Raw genomic sequence first — 21,482 nt, 5'->3', positions numbered from 1 at the left:
AAAATCCAGATAAGTTTAATATACTTTTCAAAATGCTCCCTGCAACAAGGAAAATGAGTGGCATCCTGCTGCAGAACTAAATTGAGTTGAATTCACATTTCTAAGAATCAAAACATCGTTGCCTGAGAATAAATATGGTTCTAGTGATTTTCTAATAAATCAGGCAATTTTACATTTTCTGTTCATGTGTGTCTACTTTTGACTCTTCCCAATCACCCCAATACACTATAGGTTTTGAACCTATAGAAGAAGAATCATAAAGGTTGAGAATTTCTGGCAGCACAGTAGGATAGAAAACCAGATTGATGGTTCCCAAAAAAAGGACTTTTCCCCAACCACCAGGATTTCTAGTATTGGTTAAAACAGGTCTCAGAACTTTCCTTGGTGGCAGAGATGAAATTCAGTGACTTTACCTCACTTGTATTCACAAGTGGACAGGGAGGGATGTCAGAAGCATCCTTCCAGAGCTAGTCCCTGGCACTCCCCCATGCTCCTTATGTTAACACCAGCTGTCCCACTGTGTGCCTGGGCAGCTACATAATTTCCTGCTAAGACAGAGGCTTACTAAACCTTTAGTACCAAGTAACACATGATATTAACATTAAGATGGCACATTTGAAATTCAGTGGCTTAACTGAATGAAAGCTACTCTGATTTTCTTCCCTCATACACTCTATGTATTCCCTACACAAACTGAACGTGACATTGTTGAAACAGCTGAAAGGGCACATAAAAGACTAATATTTCTTCATCAAACTTCATTTGAGAACAGGCTAATTCACCCAAACAACATGAAAAAAAGTAACTAAATAAATCTGTTAGAATTTATATTAAAGTATCAATGGTGTGGTGAGGCACTGGAACAAGGTGCTCAGAGAAGCTGTGGATGTCCCATCCCTAGAAGTGTTCCAGGTCAGACTGGATGGGGCCCCAGGCAACTTGATCTATGGGGTGGCATCCCTGACTACGGCAGGGAGACTGGAACTAGATTATCTTTAATGTCTCTTCCAACTCAAACCATTCTGTGATTTTGCAAAAATGTAACTTTTTAAGACTGCATCATGCAGGTAAAAATGACAAAAATGAAAAAGCCAAGGGTGTTCATGGTTAAAACCACAAGTCATTTGCTGACAAGCAATGGCAAACCATTATCAAGAGAAAGTTTAAGAACATTTTATTAAATAACTTACATTTAATGAAAAGTAATAATTAGCTGTATCCTTATGCGTAGCATAACCTAATTATACAGCAATTTTTAATAATGAGGTCTTTGGAGTCTTCTTTCAACCTGTACTGAAATACCTGTCTAGTAAAATACTTTAATGTAAGTATGGTAAGAATTATAGAAGACCAAAGAAAATGCTCACATATAGTTCAAGTGGAATAGAAAAGTGCCTGAGTCTTTCAGCTGATCAATGATTCCCCCAAATGATCACTTGCATATCATGTTTTCATATGCAGAACAATTATGCAAATCTTGCACAATGAACAACTTAATACATATAAGAAAGTCTGACAAAACTATGTAACTCAAGAAAGCAATAAATATTATTAAAATTAGGAAAAATAATGAAACCCCGTTCCAGCGCTAATTTCCATTCACTTGCATATTTTGTGTCTCTAAAGTACAAATGGTTATGCTTAAAAGTGCAAATTACAGTTCCATTTGATTTCTCATTTGCAAAACTACAGCCATTAAGAAAGAACAGGCTAGCAAGTCTACACAGAAATAATGATAAAACAGATCATGAAAGCATTTTTAATATGCCCCTTCAGCAATTTCTGCACACCAAAGCTTTAAAGAAAATTATTAATTTCTCATAATATAATATAAATGTCTTGCAAGTAAGAATGTCCTTTTCCTAAAACCAGCTTGAGTGACCACAAAGCATACCTCCTAGTGATTCTGAGTGCCAAAGGCTGAGTCCACAAACTGAGTCACTGCAGTAAGTGGTCATTTGTGAGCAGTCCCCAGGGACTTGGCTGGAATCATCCTGGAAGGCTCTAATAGTATCAGGAAGAGAAAAACTGACAACACAGTTCTTCTACCTTCACTATTACATTATTCCCTCTCATCTCATGGCTCCTAGACTCATGAAAGTTGAAATAATCCTCTAATCCTCAAAACATTTCTATGGGAAGAGTATCAGCTTCTACACATTTTTGTCAGCAAGGTAGAAATCAATCCATCACATACAGAGGGAAAAAAACCACAACTCTTGATCAAAGGGAATTACTACTAGGAGCAGCAGGCAGCTACCTCATGCTGATTATGCTAGGGAGATACATGCCAGGAGGGATCATATCCCAGGCAGAGCAAATGAGGGGAGCAAGCAGAGCCCTGGAGCCTCAGCTGCAGCCTGCAAGCACCCAGCCTCTGCTTGCTGCCTTTGTTACCTGCATTTCTTCTGGTCCCTCTGCATCAGGACTCCCACATACCACAATGGTCTCATTACTCACCAAGCCAGACAGTCATCCTGCACATAAGAAGCCAGGATGTCCACTGGAATGCAGGCTGCCTTCAGGGACCTTACTGTGGCACAGAATCCAGAAACAAGGGCCTCTGTCCCATGCAATTTAATACACCACAGCATTTTAAAGGGGTTATTAAACTGCCAGCATGGACAAAAAGTGCATCCAAGTTAAGTCCCGCAGGACTGGGACACCTCAGTGCTGTAAGAATTAGTGAGTTAAGCCACCTAATAAAAAAATCTGCATATGGTGAAAAACTGCAGTTAAATATTTCATTCACTGTGTACAGCATTTGTAAGCATGAAGACACACATCCTGCAATACTGAGCTCCTCACTCAGTCACTGAAATACTAAAGATTTTTAGTGTAATAACCTAAACGTGATTTGTTGGGGTGGGGATTGTGTGGGTTTGCGTTTTTTTGTTTGTTTTGTTTGGTTGTTTTGATTTTTAACCACAGGAGCAATCAAGTAAGTGGGTTTCTCGTAAGTTTATGCTCAGAATTCTTCAAACTAACTGTTCATTAGGATTTCCCCCTTAGATTCAAGTAGGATGGAACATTTTCATCTGGAAGAAACAAAAAAAAATAATCTAGAAGTCTGTGTCAGGACTCTTCAATTCTAACAGCAGACAATAAATTGCACCTGTGATGCAAAAATGGTAATTTTAGTAAATTAAAAATACACTTGCCAAATTCACAAGAGGAATTCACGTGATTTTCCTATTTAGCTAGGACAGCAAATATCTTAGAATGGAATATCTTGGATTCACATCGTACATGAGACTAGACAAACTGCATACATGCAGTACTGACTACCACACAATAAAAGTACTTTTAAGAGACCCTTGGGAAGACCCATTAAACTGTAAATTTGAGTGCAATACAGCAAAGAAAACCTGGCACACCTGCAGAAACTGCTCAAGATATAACCAGAAAAGTAGAACAAAAAGTAACAGAAAAGTCCACATGAGTAGACCAGAACTTTTACTAAGACCCCCACTAAAGATGGGAGCACCACAATTCTGCCTGTATTCCAGAACTTTACAATTACTGAGGTGTGCAAATTCAGAGACCACAGGACCCAACAGCAAACACAGAAATCCAAATGAGAACATAAAAGGAGAAAGGAAATTATGCACACTATATATATTTCCACTTTCATTATATGAGCTGTAATTCAACTTTAGTATGAGAGTTTATCATCATATTCATACTGTTACTATAATCAGTGTAATTCAATACACTATTTACAAGTTCAAGGAAATGCCAACTATCAGATACTACTTCCCCAAATTTACAGTTTTTGTGACAGAAAAAAAAAAAAAAGTTTGGAATTTTACAAGTTTGCTGCTAGTTTCACATGAAACAATACCAAAAAGCAACATGTTGTCCCCAAAGACTTGGGGAAAGGCAAAACTGGTTTTTAAAGTAGTTTAAACTGGAACAACAATTAGGCATGATTTCAAGTATTTTTCACTGTGGTCACCATGGGACAAGTATCACTGAACTGCTCTCCTAATTCTGTGTTTCCAGTTTAAAAAAAACTAAAAATCTAGGACAAATTTCTTGTTTGCTTGTGTTTGCACCATGTAGTATTAGCACAACTAATTTATCTTTTGTACTACCCAAAGCATAATATATGCAGATAATTGTTCTAAAACCTAAAACCCCAAAAAACAACTTCTAAGTAGTCAGTAAGTAGTGAAAGCAACAGTATGCCAAAGCAACACCAAATTTCCTAATGCCACGTGATGTGTTCTGTAAGCTGGGTAGTGAGAGCACCCCTGTTATTAAAAAAAGCCCTTTTTTTTCTAGTCTCATTAGTGCAGCCCTACCTGCCCAGCTGTATTAGTCACTTCCTGCACAAGCATTTGGACACCTACATGGCATCAAAACACCTATTAGTCCATCCAACACAGTATACAGCATTAACTGAAATATTAAAGCTGCAATTAGAGTAAATCTGTCTTTTGTGACATCACACACAGGCAATCTACTGCTTCAGAAAGATTAGATCTTTTTCCCAATGCCTTCCCACCCCCAATCAAATTCTGTTCAAAGAGAAAAGACAGGAGGAGGAAAAAACGAAGGAAAAGCAGATAAATCAAGTCTTAATCTCATGGTTATTCTAGTCTCTTCTTACTTATAGAGCTTGAAAGGTAAGAAAAGGAAGAACAAAATCTAACTCTTCTGTTACTTCAAGGAGATGGGAGGGTGTATTCCAAAACCTTTGGTAAAAACCAGTACAATAGTAAGATAACTACTACATGCTGTTATACTTCCAAATTTCACAACCATTCCACTTTGCAACCACAACTATTTGTACAACAGAAGCACAAAGTTATTGAGCTCTGCCTTCAAAACCAGCGAGCTAGAATCACAGATGAGTAACAGAGTAAGATAGGCTAGCCCAGAACTTCTGCAAGACACAAAAAACAATGCTTCCCATGACCACTCACTGCTTTGAACATAGTTCAGTCCCCTCTAGCCATGTACAGTGTAGCAAGGAACAGAGAAGCCAGCTGCACAACACAAATGATGTGTCATGAAGGTTCAACCTTGTCTTAAGTGTCTTAGCTGAATACAACAGAGCAACAATAGCAGTGCAAAGCATGGACAGCTCTTGGGGAAATCTACTACCTGCTCTAAAGCAGTTCATCAGACAAAAGGATGTGACACATATTTACAAAGATTCTCCTGCAGGGAAGTCTCTCTCCTGGTCAGTTAAACATTGACAGGAAGAAACACAAGACAAACACTTCAAGACATCAGAAAAAAGAAAAGTTCGCAATTAAGTAATTTTCACTTGAATGTCACTGATGATCAATCTGTAATACCAAGCTTGTCTTCAATTCTATAAGCCTTTCCATAGCACTACTACAAATGCTGTATGCAAAAGGATCACTGTGAAAAGGAAATTGCATTTTAAAAAGCTCCTGACAGTGGAAAGGAAACTTATCCAGGAAAGGGAAATGGAAAGAGAGCAAAAGTTAGATGTTGGTGAGAACAGAGGTCACTCTCCAGGATCTTCACAGCACCCACTAGATAAGCATGTATCTTTTGAAGAAGCTCAACTTCCTGCCATAAATAAAGGTTTTATAATCCAATCAAAATATGTACCAGCCAGCCATTTACTTCTTTTCATCCATCTTATTACATGGGCTGTAGCACTGCATTTTTCAACAGTCAAGATGTATTATTAACTGATATATTCCAGAAAGGGCTCTCATCAGTTTTTCCACCATGGCTTACATATACAAAGAAATACATTAAAACCATACAACTCTCAGAAATATTTTTAATGTTTCAGTGCCTGCTGGTATCAGCATATACCAGTTTTCATGTTTGTGGAAAGTTTATTAAAATCCAGAAATAGGCTTATTGTAATCCAACTGGTCCTCATACCAACTGCAGAGCCAAAATTTGTATCTATCAGTGCTTCCATTAAATCTGTCTTTTCAGACTTCACTGATGAACTCAGAGACATGAAGTGATATAACCCTGCAGGAGGGTCAGTTTAGTTTGGTATAAACCTAACTTAACAAGAACTGAATAAAATAAAATATTCTTTCACACTGCACAATCTTCAAAGGTGCAAACACATACAGAACATTAAAAACTTAAGGGATGTATACATGGCTACCAAGCTTCTACCTCTATGCAAGATTTATTGATTTTCCCTGTGGATCTAGCTTCTACGTAAAGCAGCTATAAAGAGCACAACAGCTTCAACAAGTTCATCTAGACAGTTTGCAGATGTACTTAGTGACAAGTACAGAAACTCAATGTTTATTGCACCTCAGCAGCAAAGCCCTCCCTATGTACACCAGGCCAGGCACTCAGTCAGGATGGATTTCACCATAATCCCCAATAAACCACCTTGCAAGTACCCTGAGCTTCCAAAGGACTACCTGGCAGCCAAGATAAGTACTCTAAGAATGCCAAAATCCTTCCACCAAACTTGACAGATATTGGTATTAAAAATTAGAAGGAAAAAAAAAAGAGAAAACAACTCAGAATGAGATACCAGGAGATAAATCCAATCTGATAATGCAGCCTGTATTGAAACACACAGCTGAACTACAGACTAGCAGAAAGAAAAGGACATTTGACAACCAGCTACTTCCTTCCAGTAATTTACAGCAAATTTGCCCAGGTGGTAACAGTTAGTTTCACAAAAAGAAATTTTTTTGAAAACAGACCCCACGCCCAAACCATGTGATTTCAGAGATTGTTTTTCAATACTACATAGCTCTTCCACCTTAACCATCTGTTCTGTTCATTGTTTTAATGTAAAAGCAATCAGTGGAAACTAAAACAATCACTGGTCTTTGCTAAATGTTCTCTCTCACTAGTTTCTTTATACAACAGCCTGCATAAATTCCCTTGGAGAGTTATTTCACAAAGGCATCCTCTATAGTCTAGGTCAACTCGGGTAACACCAATGCAGTCTCTCCTCTGCCAGCAGAGGGAAGGAATCACTTGGAAATTGCTCTGATTCAGCCAGAACGCTCCAACCAGAAACTGTCTCAAAAACTCAGTTTTGAAATTTGAGAGCTACTCCTCCTAAAACCAGTGTGAGATGCTTGACTTTACCTTCTATACAAACAAAACAATGCCAGATACAGAGCACTGCTTGAAGCATACTGCAAGCAGGTACACATTTGACATTACAAAGTATTTTGCTGTTTTCAATGGCCAAGAAAAAAGTAACATCAGGATAATAAAATTCTTCTACTGTTTCCTCACTGGACTCCAACTTCTCAACAGAGTGCACTGAGAAGCACAAGCAGCCTTACCATCCAACTCCGCCAAATTCAGCACACAGTGGCGCCACATGGAACGCCTTCTTTTGAGAGTACTGAGAGTGCTGGCTTTATGAACTGCTCTGAAACAGCACCTTTCTTCTCAATTTCAGAGACTGGAAAGATGCTCCCAAATCCCTCTCTCCAATAGAGGCTCATACTGATTTCTAGCCTAACTTAATTCATTGCAATTTTTTAGTTTTGTGTTTTGCTAAAAATTTGTTACAAGCGACTACCTAAATTATCCCCTCTTGCATTTAGACACAACAGTCATTTATTCTCCCAGGTCTCCTTATGCTCAAGTAAAGACTCCTGCATCTGCACAACAGCTCTTTTCTCCTTGCAGTTCTTGGCTCCATTTTTCTTAAACCCAATTCATTGGGTTTGTGGGGGGTAGTGGGGGTGGAGGGATTACAGGGGTGGCCTCTCTGAGAGGCTGCCAGAAGCTTCCTCCATGTCCGGCAGAGTTGATCCCTGGTGGCTCTAAAGATGGATGTGCCGCTTGCCAAGGCTGAGCACATCAGAAATGGTGGTAACACCTCTGGGGTAACAGATCTAACCAAGAGAAAAAGAAGTTATTGTGCAGATGTAATTGTGGCCAGAGAAGAGCAGGGTGAGAATGTGTGGGAGGAACAGCCCTGCAGACACCAAGGTCAGGGCAGAAGGAGGGGCAGGAGGTGCTCCAGGCACTGGAGCTGGGATTTCTCTGCAGCCTGAGGTGCAGACCGGGGCAGGGCAGCTGTGCCCCTGCAGCCCATGGAGCTCCACAGCCATGCAGAAATCCACCTGCAGCCCACGGAGGAGATCATGCTGGAACAGCTGGATGCCTGAGAGGAGGCTGCGATCCCATGGGAGACCCATGGAGAGAGGGGCCTATGCTGCAGCAGCTTGTCCTTGGGGGACTGCACCCTGTGGAAGTGTGACCCACGCTGCAGCAGTTTGAGGAGGATTGCTGCCTGTGAGATGGACTCACATTGGAGAAGTTCGTGGAGAACTGTCTCCTGTGGGAGGGACCCTACGGTGCAGCAGGGGAAGGACTCCTCTCCTTGAGCAGTGGGAGAAACTCCTGATGGGATGAACTGATCATAATTCCCATTTCCTGTCTCTTAGCACCCTGGGGTAGGAGGAGGAGCTGGGAAGGAAGGAGAGGTGGGGAGATGGTGTTTTTAAGGGTTTGCTTTATTTCCTATTATCCTGCTCTGATTTTGTTAGCAATAAATTTAATTGATATCTCTAATTTGATTCAGTTTTTCCCATTATGGCATTTGGTGAGTGATCTCTCTCTGTCCTTATCTCAAACCCTGAACCCCTCGTATTTTCTCTCTCCTATCCAGCTGCAGAGGGGAGACAGAGGCAGGCTTTGGTGATGTCTGGCATCCAGCCAGCATCAACCAACTACACCAGAGATTTCAAATGAAGACTCACCAGATACAAGTGCCTCACTGTTCTCTCTGTATTAGAGCCTCAAATTGCATTCAGGTTTTTAGTGGTTTCATCATTATCAGCCATTTGCATCATCTGCCATCATTCACACCCAGATCTTCTGTCTCCTAACGTTTCAACAGCTGGACAAGCTCATACCTGAAAAATAAAAATAATCACAAACCCCTTCCTTGTGCCTTCTTTTCACCATAACGATAGATAAAATTCTCCTACATGGAAACTTGATACAGAAGCAAAATTATAAGCTAGTATCGGAAAACTTATCATCCGGTGCCAGTTCATTACTGATGCAATGAAACAGGACCCTTCTGCTGCTCTCCTCGCCCTTCTCCAAACATCTCAAAGCTGCTCACTAAAAAACATGCTTCTAGCCTGTGAAAGCTGTAGTCACAGCCCAGTGCACATGCCAGAACTTCTCTTAAAACCTACATTAATTTTAAAAAGAGGCTTAAAATTTTTATGGGTCAAAAGCAGTACACCTACAGAAGCAAAAAATCAAAGTAGAACAGAATATGCTGGAATAGTCATTATTTTGATTGTTTTCTTCAATAGAAATGTTACATTTTTCACTTATACTAAGAGATGTACGGCCAAGCTCAAAACAACCTTCACTATCAAAGTCTAATTATTCATACCAGTTCTTCCATGAGTGCTGTAACCTTGCTCTGTTTTACATTTTTAAATGTCATATTCACTACCGATGTGCATTTTGTCTTTTTGCAGAAAAAAACTCAAACAAAACACCTAAAAACCTAACACCCCTATCCCCACCCACCAAAAACACCCCCAACAAAACATAACATATAAACACAATAAAACCCCCTAATTCTTCTATAATTTTAAGTTCTGTATATTTTCACTTATTATTCAAATGGATTAGGAACAACAAGAACCTTCATTTGAGAGCTCTGTGGTGCAGAAAAAAAATTCTCTCAGGAAAATAATGAACGTGCTTGGCATTGCCTGGCTGCAGCAAACTAAAGCTGTTGAAACAAGCACAATCAAAAGAGAGGTTCTTCATCTGCAACAACATTCACATGAAAAACTTCACTTGTAAGACTATCTTCAGAATAATCTATGTTACAAAACACATGAGGATGCTTTAGAATTCAGCCAGTTGAAAAGCTCATATTTAACAATGCCACAGGCAGCAGAGACAGGACCAGTGTGTACCAGCCTGGGCTTGACTGGGCACCTCAGTGCTGTGAGCAGCTTGGAGTAACTCCCTGGACCCTGCCTGTCCAAGAGCTGTGGGTGCAGATGCACCTTCAGGCATTGGATAAGCTGTAACTTCCATCTGGATTGTGAAAGAGGAAATGATGCAGCAAAAGGACCAAACTGCACTTTTGATTTCATTGAGCACTAAAGAAAATCCCCATCTGTCACCTTTGTGAACATGTCATTTTCAAATGTTTTGGTTTGACAGGCTGCCGCAGTTGCCAAAATAAACGGCTTGGCTTAGCACTTAATTCAGTACCACCTCATGATGAAATAAACATTTGTATATTGTGCATAATATAGTTAGAAACTGGGTAAGAATAAAAGAAGCAAAAAATGGCTGTGAAAGGTTACTTTTTAAATCAGGTGTTTTTTTCTGATGATGGATCAAATGATGCACAAATAGTAGGGAACAAGTAGCAGACTGGGATAAGCAGCACTGCTAGCTAAAATCACTGTATACCACCATCAGCTTTAGAAAAAGGGGAGACATGGAAAGAAAATAGAATGTGACCCAGAACTCATTTTAGATCCTTAGTTTATCAGAAGTGATAGCCTGGCCTAGTCTGACTACCTGTCATGGCTTGGGTGAGGTTCTCATGAAGCATTACACTCTGGGATAATTCAGGTAGGATTTGATGAGTTGCTTTCACTGAAAGAACAACAAATCAAGCCTTGACATGAAATACCTACTCTGCTGAGACAAAAGCACTCAGTGATGTCCATCAGTAAAGCTGCAACTCACTGCAAGGAAGATTTATATCTTACTGACTGGGAAGATGATAGTAATTTAAAATAAAGTTAGAATTCCAAATAATGTCTTGAAAGAATGGATATCATCAGAAGTTTGAAAATTCCTCTTTAAGTGTTACTGAGAAATACAATAAAAGCAAGGCTGAATTCTCTTTCCATTACACAAATGAATGAAAATTTCTAAGTCTGCTTGATTTCCACTGGCCTTATGTAAGGCAAATGGGGACCACTAGATATATGCATACTTTGAAATATCCAGATTTTAATACTGTATTTCGCTTTGACCACTTTGAGGTCTAGGTGGACCTGTATATATCAATATGTGTAAACGTGTAACAGCAAAAACACTTAGACTAAACTCCAGTGTTTTAAAACTTATTTTCTGTCCTAACCTCTACATGGATTAGTTCATCACAAAGAAACAAACTAACACGTATATTTTGTAGGTGATATGCAACACTAGGCATCTAAACACTGTGGGCTAGTTTTGCTCTTTTTAAGATCCATCCATTCCAAAAAAACTCAGAAGTTGCACATTCTTTCCCATTTTTAACCAGCATACTAATGCCATTAAGTTAACTAGACAGAGTTTCCACGCTATTGCACAACTGAACTGCACATGCATGTGTAAAAGCATTGAGCAATTTATATGCTTGCTCCTGTGAGGCTTCTCAGCAGACAAATTTTACCCAGCACTGCACAGGTGCACTGGAATAGAAAGGCATAGTATGTCCTCTCCCCAGTTAACAGTCTCATAGTGAGCAACATTAAAATGGCTGAAAGGTTAAGAAGCCCTTCCCCATTATTTCCTTGTCCCCCTACAGCAGCAATAGTACTGACTAGAGTGAAGGACTTCTTTTTGCTTCTGTAGGGAAGTGGCACCTCACAGGCACTCTGTAATCCTGTCACAGATAGGATGCTTTATCTACCTACTCAACCCACCCTGCTGCCAGTGGGGCACAGAAGTCTTCCAGCAGCTCAGTAAAACATTAAGCCATTATTTTCCTGGAAGTTCTATACTTTAAACTGTTTAGAATACTTATTTTTTTTTTTTTTTTTTCCTATGGCTAGATTTATTTCCTGCCTGCCTCCTTGCAACAGGAAACCAGAAAAAGAGCTAGTCCCATTTCACTTTCTGGCCACCATTTACCAGAATAACTGGCCAGTATTCAGCAGCAGCTTTAAATAGAGGCCAAGGATCCCCGCTACATGGAGGCCAGCAGTCTTCACAATTCCCTTTTGTTTTATGAAAGCTTACTCTGAGCAAGTCCACCCTCTGGAGCAAACCAATTTCTACACGATCATCATGCCCTACCCATCCCAGCAATTTTCTCCCTTTTCTTCCTTCCTTGTATTGTGTGAGCAACCCCACAGAGCCACGTCACAGCTGAAAGAGTTTGGATAGGACTTCCCTTTCCTACAAGCTAAAGGGATAGAGTCATTCAGATCCCCATCCCACACTCCCAAGCTGATACACCAACCCATTCCTACAAGATCGGGAAGCCAAACTAGAGGGGTACCTGCTTCTGCTGCCATTCATGTCATGTTAGTGGTAGAAAACAATATACAATTGCACAAGGATGATAAGCCTGAGAAAATAAAACTTTGTTCTTTCTATTTTCCAGTAAAAAATCTTATATAGTTTGTGCTGTACTTAATAAAAACATCACTGAGGAAAATGAGTGCTCTGCAGTCTACTTAGCAAGCTCAAAAGCAAATGGAAGTGTGATAGACTTGGAAATTTCTTTACCTTTTCATGGAATTCTAATCCACTGTACATCCTGTCTTTACACAATTATGTAAGCAAACGAGAGCAACAGCACAGCCCAACAAGGCTCTCAATGAAAATATACATTAAACTCAAACTGAAGCAGTGAGGTAGCATCTAAAGTAAATATGGACTTGAACAGGGAATCTAAGCTGTTTCAGATTTAATTCCAAATCTGGCCTAAACTACTAAACTTCTGACCTGCCACACTGAAATCTATAAAATTTTCTTTTTCTGAGTAGTTTTGAATTTTTTATCCTAATTTATAATTTCCAAGTAAAATTAATTTCTTTGCCTTACCAGAAATTTTTCAAGTACTTAAAAATTAAATAGCTTCTTCACCACTAAGCAAATTTGTCACTTTTTCTAGTATAGAAGAAGTAGTATTTGGCTAATAAAATCCTATAGATGAGTTTTGTTTTTTTTAACTTTTAAAACAAAACTCATCAAGAAAGTACTTTAAAGAAAGGAGCAAGAGAAACATAACCACAAGCAGATAAAGCATACAGAAAGACTGATAAACCTGGGTGGGTAAGCAATGCCCTTCTTCAGGGGGAAGCCTCCAGTCTGAATTCTTTTAAAGAAATTACATCCCTTACAACTCTTAATCATTTTGACAATGTACTGACATCCTGGCCATTTAAAATACATACTTTCCTTGAGCCTGGATGGTTTAGACAGCAGGAAGCAAGATATTTGTACAAGAAGAAAAGAGGAATGAAGGGCCAAGAGGCCCCAGAGCAGTTGGAAGAACGGTTGTTCTGGGTGGAGAAGCAGGAATGGGGCAGAGGTGACTTTAAGGCCTTCCCAACCCTCATTTAACTCCTTCATTTCTTCTTGTTTGGGCAACTAAGCACCAACAGTTCAGTTTTCAACTCATTTAATTTTACATCCTCTGGACTGATTCCATACCTGTGCTTGGTAGGTCGAGTGAACAGCTGGTGGAAGCAGTGGGAGGGAAAGGATGCAGCAGATGATCTGATGGCTCAGCCTGTCTGTGGTCCCCAATGCCAGCACCACCCACAGACCAGCGAGGGGCAACACACTGACTGTGAGAGACAGCTGACAAGGAGGGCTTCTGCTTCACAGAAATTACACTTTTTCAAAATTAGGTTTCAACCCCAGCTAAAACAGAACTGGTTCTCCATCTCCTGCTGGAATTTCCCATTCATAGGAAGACTTTAAACTTCAAAATCAACATCAGTGAACTCATGGTATCACTGTAGCACCCACCATTTGCCCTTACCATTCGCAACCAATATCAACAATTTCATTATGCCACTTATCCTCCCCTCAGGAACTTGGGCCTTTTTCCATCAGCAAAATGCTTCCTGCAACTCATGGTTCAATTCAAAGGTGACACCATCTTTTCTATTCTCAGTATCTTGGATCACAGAGTTCTACTGAAAATGTTCTTCAGCTCTAAGAACAGCCACTCTCTTACGCTTCAATTCAGAACAGCATGGCTAAGAAAGGACAGTCATAATTCCAGCTCTACACCTGGCAAAGACTTATCCAAACAAGAGGAAGTCATAGCCATGTAAAGTAAGCTTGAAGCAACTGCTGCACAGAGAACAAACATACCACATGCAGTCCTCATATGCTGACAGAGCACCTAGACCTACACACACTAGGGTAACAAGGCAGTACTATCATTCAAGAACACTGCTCAAACCTAGCTTTCTTTAAAATTCATTTCAAAGTATTTTCATCAATGCTGGGTTTTGCAAACTGTTCCAGACTTAGGTTTCAGCACAAACTGGATTCACCAAGAAGCATTCAAGATGGACTAATAGTCTGCCATGTATCTTGTCAACTTGAAAGACTAACTCTTACAATCTTAGAGGCACTTTGGTATCATCCTGAACTGTGACATCTGCCTACATAGCAGCATTTTGACACTGGTACTGCAAACAATGCATCAGGAGAACACGACAGACTTTCAGAAGCTGCTTGCTGAAAATGACAGAAGTAGTTTAGGCAGCTTATAGGCTGCTTGCATCTGATGGACCAAGTCTATCTGCCCTCTCCTCCTCCTTCTTGGGAACACAGCTTACAGTGGCTGAGGCTGCTGATTTGGTTTAGAAAGCCTGTAAGCCAGCAGGTTCTTTTCTCCTCCTGCACCTCTCTCCCTCCTTTGTAAACTTCTGTATTCTTGCAATGTCAGCTGGAGAGGTGGTCGATCACCCTGCCATCACCTCCTGGTAGGCAGTTTGCAGCCATCCCAGCCATTCGGCAGCTGGCGTTAGAGAAGGGTTTTAGATTAATTACCCTTGCAAACACAGAGCTGCTTCTGCACTGAATGACAGTGGCCTTTCTGAGCTCTGGTTTGACTCAGGGCACAAGCAGCTCATTAACCATCAGATGATTCAGCACTCGGTGCCTACATTTCTGCTGGCTGGTTTTCATCAGCAGACTACAGCTTTGAAGACGTATCATTTGTATGATACCATCAGACACCTGACGAGACACAGGTGTCAAGGCCCTCCAGGTCCAAGTCAGTACTAGTTTTATGTGATGCAGACTGCTCCTAAATTTTCTCTTCACTATGCAGCTTCATAATCACATTCCCCACAAAAATCCTGACTGTAACAGTCAGCAGCTATTTTTTTTCTCCAGCTCTTTCAGAAAGAAATCCTGTACAGAAAATAAAGGGGTCAAAAACAAGATCTCAGGTCAAAGAGAGAAAGACTGAGGTCCTGAGCAGAGGGAGGATGATCTCCACCTTTCATGCTCAGAAGCAAGCAGGATTCTTGTCCCATTAAAGCGAAACATGCACAAAACGCTGTCAGATGCAGTCTCTCCCCACCCCCAACCATCCCTTCCAATTTACTCATGGCTACTAATCTCATTAGAGTTCCTATAATTAAAGCACCATAAGATCTGATGAAGAATACAGTATGGTGTGTAAATTAACTCACCCTAAGTTTTTTACTATAAGAATGACTACTCCAACAGAGTTACTAGATTTACAAAATAAAGCATCACTAATGAGCACAGGATCAAAACTGGATTATCAAGTTTCCCTATTTGCATGTAGAAAAAGCAGACTCTGAGGTTTCTATAAAACTTTTGCAGCCATTTTATAAGAAAAGTGAAATGCTCCCTCTGATGTAAAAATATAAGCAGCCCAGAGTGATTAGGAAGTGGATCACTTTTTTAGCAAACCTGGGTACGCACAGTTTCTGAAAAAGCCTGGGTTTAGTGCCATGTTTAATGGAGAGAAAGATGGGAAGTGAAGGAGGTGAAGGAGATACAGATGGAGTATTACACCTGTGAGATTAAGTGTCCTCATTTTCGCTTCCCTGTCCCAAGTTTGTATGCTGGATGACAGAGTGCAGAAATCCACAGCCCAGCTGAATAGGAAATGGTTCTTCTACACTTTTGATCCCAGTCTCACTCAACACATACCTGAGAGTCCACGGAGGGTGAACATTAGCCTTCCTGACAGCCCCACTCTTCAACCTCAGCCATTAAGCATAACACAACAGCTCTGGGCTGCATCAGTTCCTGGACACAGGCCTTGCTGGGGCCTGACTCAGACTCTGTGGGATCCACACCAGTTCCTGAGCTGTGAAAGCCACAATCTCTTGCATGATAACCCATCACCCATACTTATCAATTACCATATCATCGATTTATTTGAGTCTAAACAAATAGTCACAGAATATTTTTGTGAATAGTAGATCAACTGACCATAGTCAGACCCTGAAGAGCCCCAAGTGCTCTGTAACAATCAGGATGTGAGACAGAATAGTTAAATCGAGGCAGAAGTAAAGTTAAGGAATTTCCCAAAGTCAGGCTCCTGATCAGCCTGGGCATTCCAGGCTCGCCTGCTAAGTTTCTGCTCCAGCCACTAAATCTTTGAAAGGGATTACGCAGCAAGGTGCCAGTGATAAAAAAGACTGGACTTGACCTTTAAGGACCTTCAGATGTTATGCTCATTTTCCAGCATGCTGGTAACATGATGAGCAAAAACTCTGCAGTTGGAGTATTTTCATCTGGCATTCCTTTTAAGAATGACTAAAACTTCAGTTGATTTTCTGATCTATAAAGGGCTTCAAGGCAGAAGTTCTGATGCTCTTATATATTTGCACAGAAGAAAGCAGGGTGCATTAACATTTGCTACTCCATTAAACATCATTTAAGGAATCACAATGAAGCCATCATGAAGAATTCAGCTTTCTTCAGGCACAGAACACACACAGACATCAAAGGCAACACAAACTATTTTAAGTGCTATACCTCTGCCAACATATTCCACATCTTCAGCATGAGAGACCACTCCTCCAGAGATGTAGAGTCAGCCAGGGCAGAGATTACTATTTCTCTGAAAATAAAACCAGATCTAAACTATGCACAAAGCTGTCTGGGGTTTTGTTTTTCAGGTGTTTTGTTGTTTGTTTTAGATTTCAGGTGCTTTTTTAAATCAGGCTGATCATATCCAAAAGTAAGATCTAAAATTTTCACATAAAAACAGCTTTGCAGCATTTATTCCTTTCAAACTCCTCATAAATTTTCTTCTTAATTTCCTACAGAAAATGCAAAGTCTCAAAGATAAAAGGTAACTTGATTTCTAAGCTATACTGGCTTTTCACTCATCCTTCCCAGAATTTCTTCTAATATAACTGACACGGAGATGCCTTTCTCTCTTCCCAGGATGACTCACATGGTCCTTCCACAGCACAAAGAAGAGACAGATCACTTCTTGTTCTTCTTGAAGAAATATCACTTTCTTGTCCTTTTCAAAAAGGAGGATAAGGGAAGAACACATTGGACTGTCATTTGTTGTATTTTGTTTCATTTTTCCCCTAACGAAATTATCAAGCAACTAAAATTCTGCCTGGCCATAAAAGCATCTGCAAAAACATGTCCACAGAAGCGCTCTGTGAATCTCACTCCTCAAGATCAGCATCCCTCCCCCACTTTTAATGTACAGGAGGAAGTACCCATATGGCTATGTGCCATATGGGTACCTTTCAACAGCTGCTGGGATCAGCTTTGCAGGTGCTTAGCAACAGTAGTGGCTTCCTTGAAGAGCATCCCTGCATACACCTCCAACACCTGGCCAGTGCTAAACCCACTTCATAGCGCATACACCTGCTTCCTAGGCCAGCCAGCTATTTCAGCCACCAAGCTATTGCTCCCTTCTCCAAGAGTCCAGCCTAAACCAGGCAGAAGAGTTCTTCAGTATGGCTTCAGATACCAGATCATGTAACTTCCATTGCATCACTGTAAACTGCAGGCACCTGCAGAACATGTGGAAGATCACCCTGACATCACACTTGCCAATTTCCAGCTTAAAGGAAAGTCAGTATTTTAACACAGGACCTCAGCTGCAGATATCAGTGGCACAAATGTGTATTGACAATATAATCTAAAAACTTAAGTGAAAATTTCCAGTCTACCACTTATCTACAAATCAAATCATTCTGGTCTCTGTGCACGAAGTCTCAAGAAGGCTTATTAAGTGTTCTTGAGCTTCAGTATGACAAGGAAACACACAAAACACACACTCTGACCATCCAATCCATCAGTTCCCAAGTTAAGCCTTTCACTATTATTTAAACATAATAAACTAAATCCAAACTAAATCATAGAAATGCTAGTGAGTTTACTATTAGCCAGAACAAATGCTGGCAGCACCAGCAAATGCTCCACAGGCTACCAGGGCCCAGAGAAGAGCAGCTACTTGACTTCTGGTAGCACGTGCAATTTCCAAGCAGTGAAATGTACTCTGGTCAGAAGAGGCCTGTCAACTATTTATAGAGTGCAGGGGTAGCTGTAATCATCCATTCCTTCCCTACACACCAGCCCAGCAGGACTACACAAACTGCCCCAGCACAGCACCAAACCCCAAGAGGTGTAAAAACTCGTTCCACTACCAAACTAGCACATCTCCACCAAGTACACCCTAAAAGCTTCTGCAGAATAAAAGCATAAAGGTGCTAAGCAAAGGGTTTAGTTGGTTTTAGTTTTTCCACATACACCATACTCGTCCCATTGTTCTTCATGTTTAGGGTATGATTACACTAGCAGCAGAAACACAAATATATTCTGAGGTGCTAAACTAACAACTGAAAACATTCATGAAGAGAGAGCTTAGTTATCAAGCTGCTGATTTCGGTTTGAAACAGCAGTTCTGACTGACAAAACAGTGATGAACGTGTAAGCACACCATATGCCAGCTACCTGCCCAGGATGAGCAGTTGTCTGCCCATGAAGTAAAAGTTGTATTTTCAATTTTTTTTTCTCCAAAGTTATTGTTTACTACAATTGTTCACCAATACACACACGCAATTTTCATCTTTCATAACTGACGTAACACCAAACATGATGTGTCCTGCGAGGAGCAGGCCGAGAATCTGCACCAAGGGTCCGAACATCAGCAAGCCCAAGCGGCAGCAGGCAAAACCCCCAGCTCCAGGAGCCGCTTCGGAGCCGGCTGTCAATGCTCCCGAACTCCGCTCCTCATCACTCCTTGGCCTCCTCTTAAAAGAATGCTGCTGCTGCCGCCGATCAGGTAACAGAAAGAGTTTGAAGTTTCAAAGCAAAAAAACCTTGTAAAGACAGAAAGATCCTGAAAACGCCTTAGTGACCAAACCCGACCAGCTGCGTACGAACAGCGCAGAGCAGCGCTCGGGGAACGGGCGCTCGCTGAATCCTCAGCTCGCACGCAGGTGGCTGCCGAACGCGTTCCGTACGGGACGGGAAAGGCTCCCGCCCGCTCCGCACCCCACGGCCCTGCCCGGCTGGCCGGGCCCGGCGCAGCGCTCAGCCCCCCGGGCTGCCCGAGCATGCGGCCACGGCCCCCACCAGCACAGCCCGGCGGCGCCCGCTGGGAAGTACCTGGGAGCTGAGGTACCGCCGGAGGCACTCCTCGCACACCGCCTTCTTGCAGCAGGACAGGGGCTTGATGGGCTTCTCCTCCAGGCACACGCGGCAGCTCAGCACCAGCAGCGGCCCGAACTCGCCCGCGATCAGCCCGGAGAAGGGCTCGGGCAGCAGGTACAAGTCCACCACCTCGATGCTGCCGCCGGACGACAGCGGGTCGTCGCCCGACACCACCCCACGCCGCGCCGGGGGCTGCCCCACGCCCGGCCCGCCGCGGGGGGAGCCGGGGGCCGCCGCCGGCCGATCGTTCTCCACGCAGTAGACGGTGCAGTACACGTGCCGCCGGGGGGGGCGGCGGCGGCCGCTGCCTCCCTCCGGCCCCTCCTCCGCCGGGGCCGCAGGCTCCCCCGAGCCCGGCGGCTGCTCCGGCCCGGCCGCCGCCTCCGCCTCCTCTTCGGTCCCTCGCCGCTCGGGGCCGGCGGCGGCCGGCGGCAGCTCCCCGCCTCGCCCCGGCCCGGCCGCCCCGCCGCCCGGGACCGCCTCTCGCGGCGAAGGCGGCTCGTCCGGGCCGGGCTCCCGCGGGCCCCCGGCCGGGCTCGGCGGCGCTGCGGCCGCCCGCGGGGCGCTCAGCGAGCTCTGCTGCTCCCCCATCGCCGCCCGCCGCCGCTCCTTCCCATCCAGCCGCCTCCCGGCCCCGCTTCTGCTTCCGGGTCCCGAGCCCCGCTGCGCCGAACCCCGCGCCGTCCGGCCGCCCGCGGGCGCCGGCCGCCGCCGCCCGGCCTCCCCACCGAGGGGCTGCGGGCGCGGAGGTCGGGAGCGGCGGCAGCGGCGGGTGCCGCTCCGGTCAGCGCCGCCCGCGGGGTGCCGGCCCGAGCCCGACCCCCATGCCGGGGAGGACGCGGGCAGCCTCCCCTGGTGCCGCGGGGCAGCGCGCCCGGCCGCGCCCCGCAGCCGCCCCGGCCCGCCCCGCGCGTCACCGCCCCCCGCCCGCGGCGGCCGCCCCGCCGGGCGCGCCCGCCTCCCCCGCCCCGGCCCGCCCCCGCCCGCACTGACGCAGCTGCTCGGCTGCGCCCCTCATGCAGCCGTAAACACGGCGTGGCCGCCCGCACGGCAGCGCCCGGCACCGGCAGGCGTTGTCCTGGGCCCCAGGTTCCTGCCGCCGTGTGCCGGTACCTGCGGCCCGGCCGTACAGTAACGTCCTCTGAGCGAATTGTGTGCGTCCAATTAAAAATCATGCAAGGAAAAAAATTGTAGCGAACATCATCAACTCCACTATGAGAGCTACGCACTAACATCAAGGCAATAGAGTGACATTCACAAAAAACTCATTTAACAGTAGGACTACCCACACAGGTCCAAACCGGTGTTTGCTTCTTCAGGTGCTCAAGGTAATTAGGAGGATGTTGGCACATTCTGCTCTGAGAGTTGGCCAGTATGCCAATGCCTCTGCTTGAAGACAGTATCCCCAGGCCTTGACGTCATCATTTACATCATCACATAGGGAAGTTGTCATGGAACTGATGCTGCACCAACTGAGAGCCTTAACATGAATTGTGCAGTTTCTGTCCTGAACTTCGAGTTACTCCGAGGTTAATTGTTCTGCTTGAGAGGACAATGTTAGGCTTAACTAGAGAGGAGGAGGCCTGCAAGTCGGGAGATGACCATCAGAGGCATCATGGCTGTCTGTATGTCCTGCCCTCAACCCCAGTGAGCTCATGATCTCAGGCTCATGCAGGGAGCAGCTCCGTGCATTTGCCTGGCTCTGTGTTTGAGCTCAGCAGTGCAGCTGCTCGGCCGCAGTGTTCCCGAGTGCAGGGCATTGAGGACACTGTATGCAGCCAGTCCAGCTCTGGAGGTTCCTGTGCAGAGCTGAAGTATATGTGCACGCACTCTGGAAAGGAGCTGAGCCTCCCAGAAAGCCACACAGGGAGCTTGCCCTGCTCTGCTGAAGGCTGGCGATGGAGGCACCGAAGGCTTTGTGGCCTTCAACTGGCAACAGCTACTGGAGTGCAGGGCTCTTCACCTGGAAAGGGCTGTATTTCTTGCAGACCCAATTAGATGTGAAAGTCAGTGGTTATGAATTTATGCAATGTCAGACTCTAGTTACCCCTTCAGGAAAACAATGTAGAAGAATTATTTAACTTTATATATTTTTATAACTTTATATATATTTATATAACTTTTCTTAT

The 21,482-nt window shown here is 43.5% G+C and overlaps 1 protein-coding gene across 1 annotated transcript in view; it reads right to left on the bottom strand.

Moving 5' to 3' along the window:
* The window catches only part of RNF217 (ring finger protein 217), a 64,725-nt gene extending 44,477 nt beyond the window's left edge, over positions 1 to 20,248 (bottom strand). The window contains exon 1 of the mRNA XM_058835266.1: positions 19,309 to 20,248. Coding sequence (XP_058691249.1) covers positions 19,309 to 19,944 — 636 coding nt within the window. The 5' untranslated portion in view covers positions 19,945 to 20,248. The remainder of the gene's footprint in view (positions 1 to 19,308) is intronic.
* Positions 20,249 to 21,482: the final 1,234 nt, after the last annotated feature.

This window comes from Poecile atricapillus, chromosome 3, assembly GCF_030490865.1.
Source record: "Poecile atricapillus isolate bPoeAtr1 chromosome 3, bPoeAtr1.hap1, whole genome shotgun sequence".
Classification (NCBI taxonomy): domain Eukaryota; kingdom Metazoa; phylum Chordata; class Aves; order Passeriformes; family Paridae; genus Poecile; species Poecile atricapillus.
This window is presented reverse-complemented; position numbering and strand designations above follow the sequence as displayed.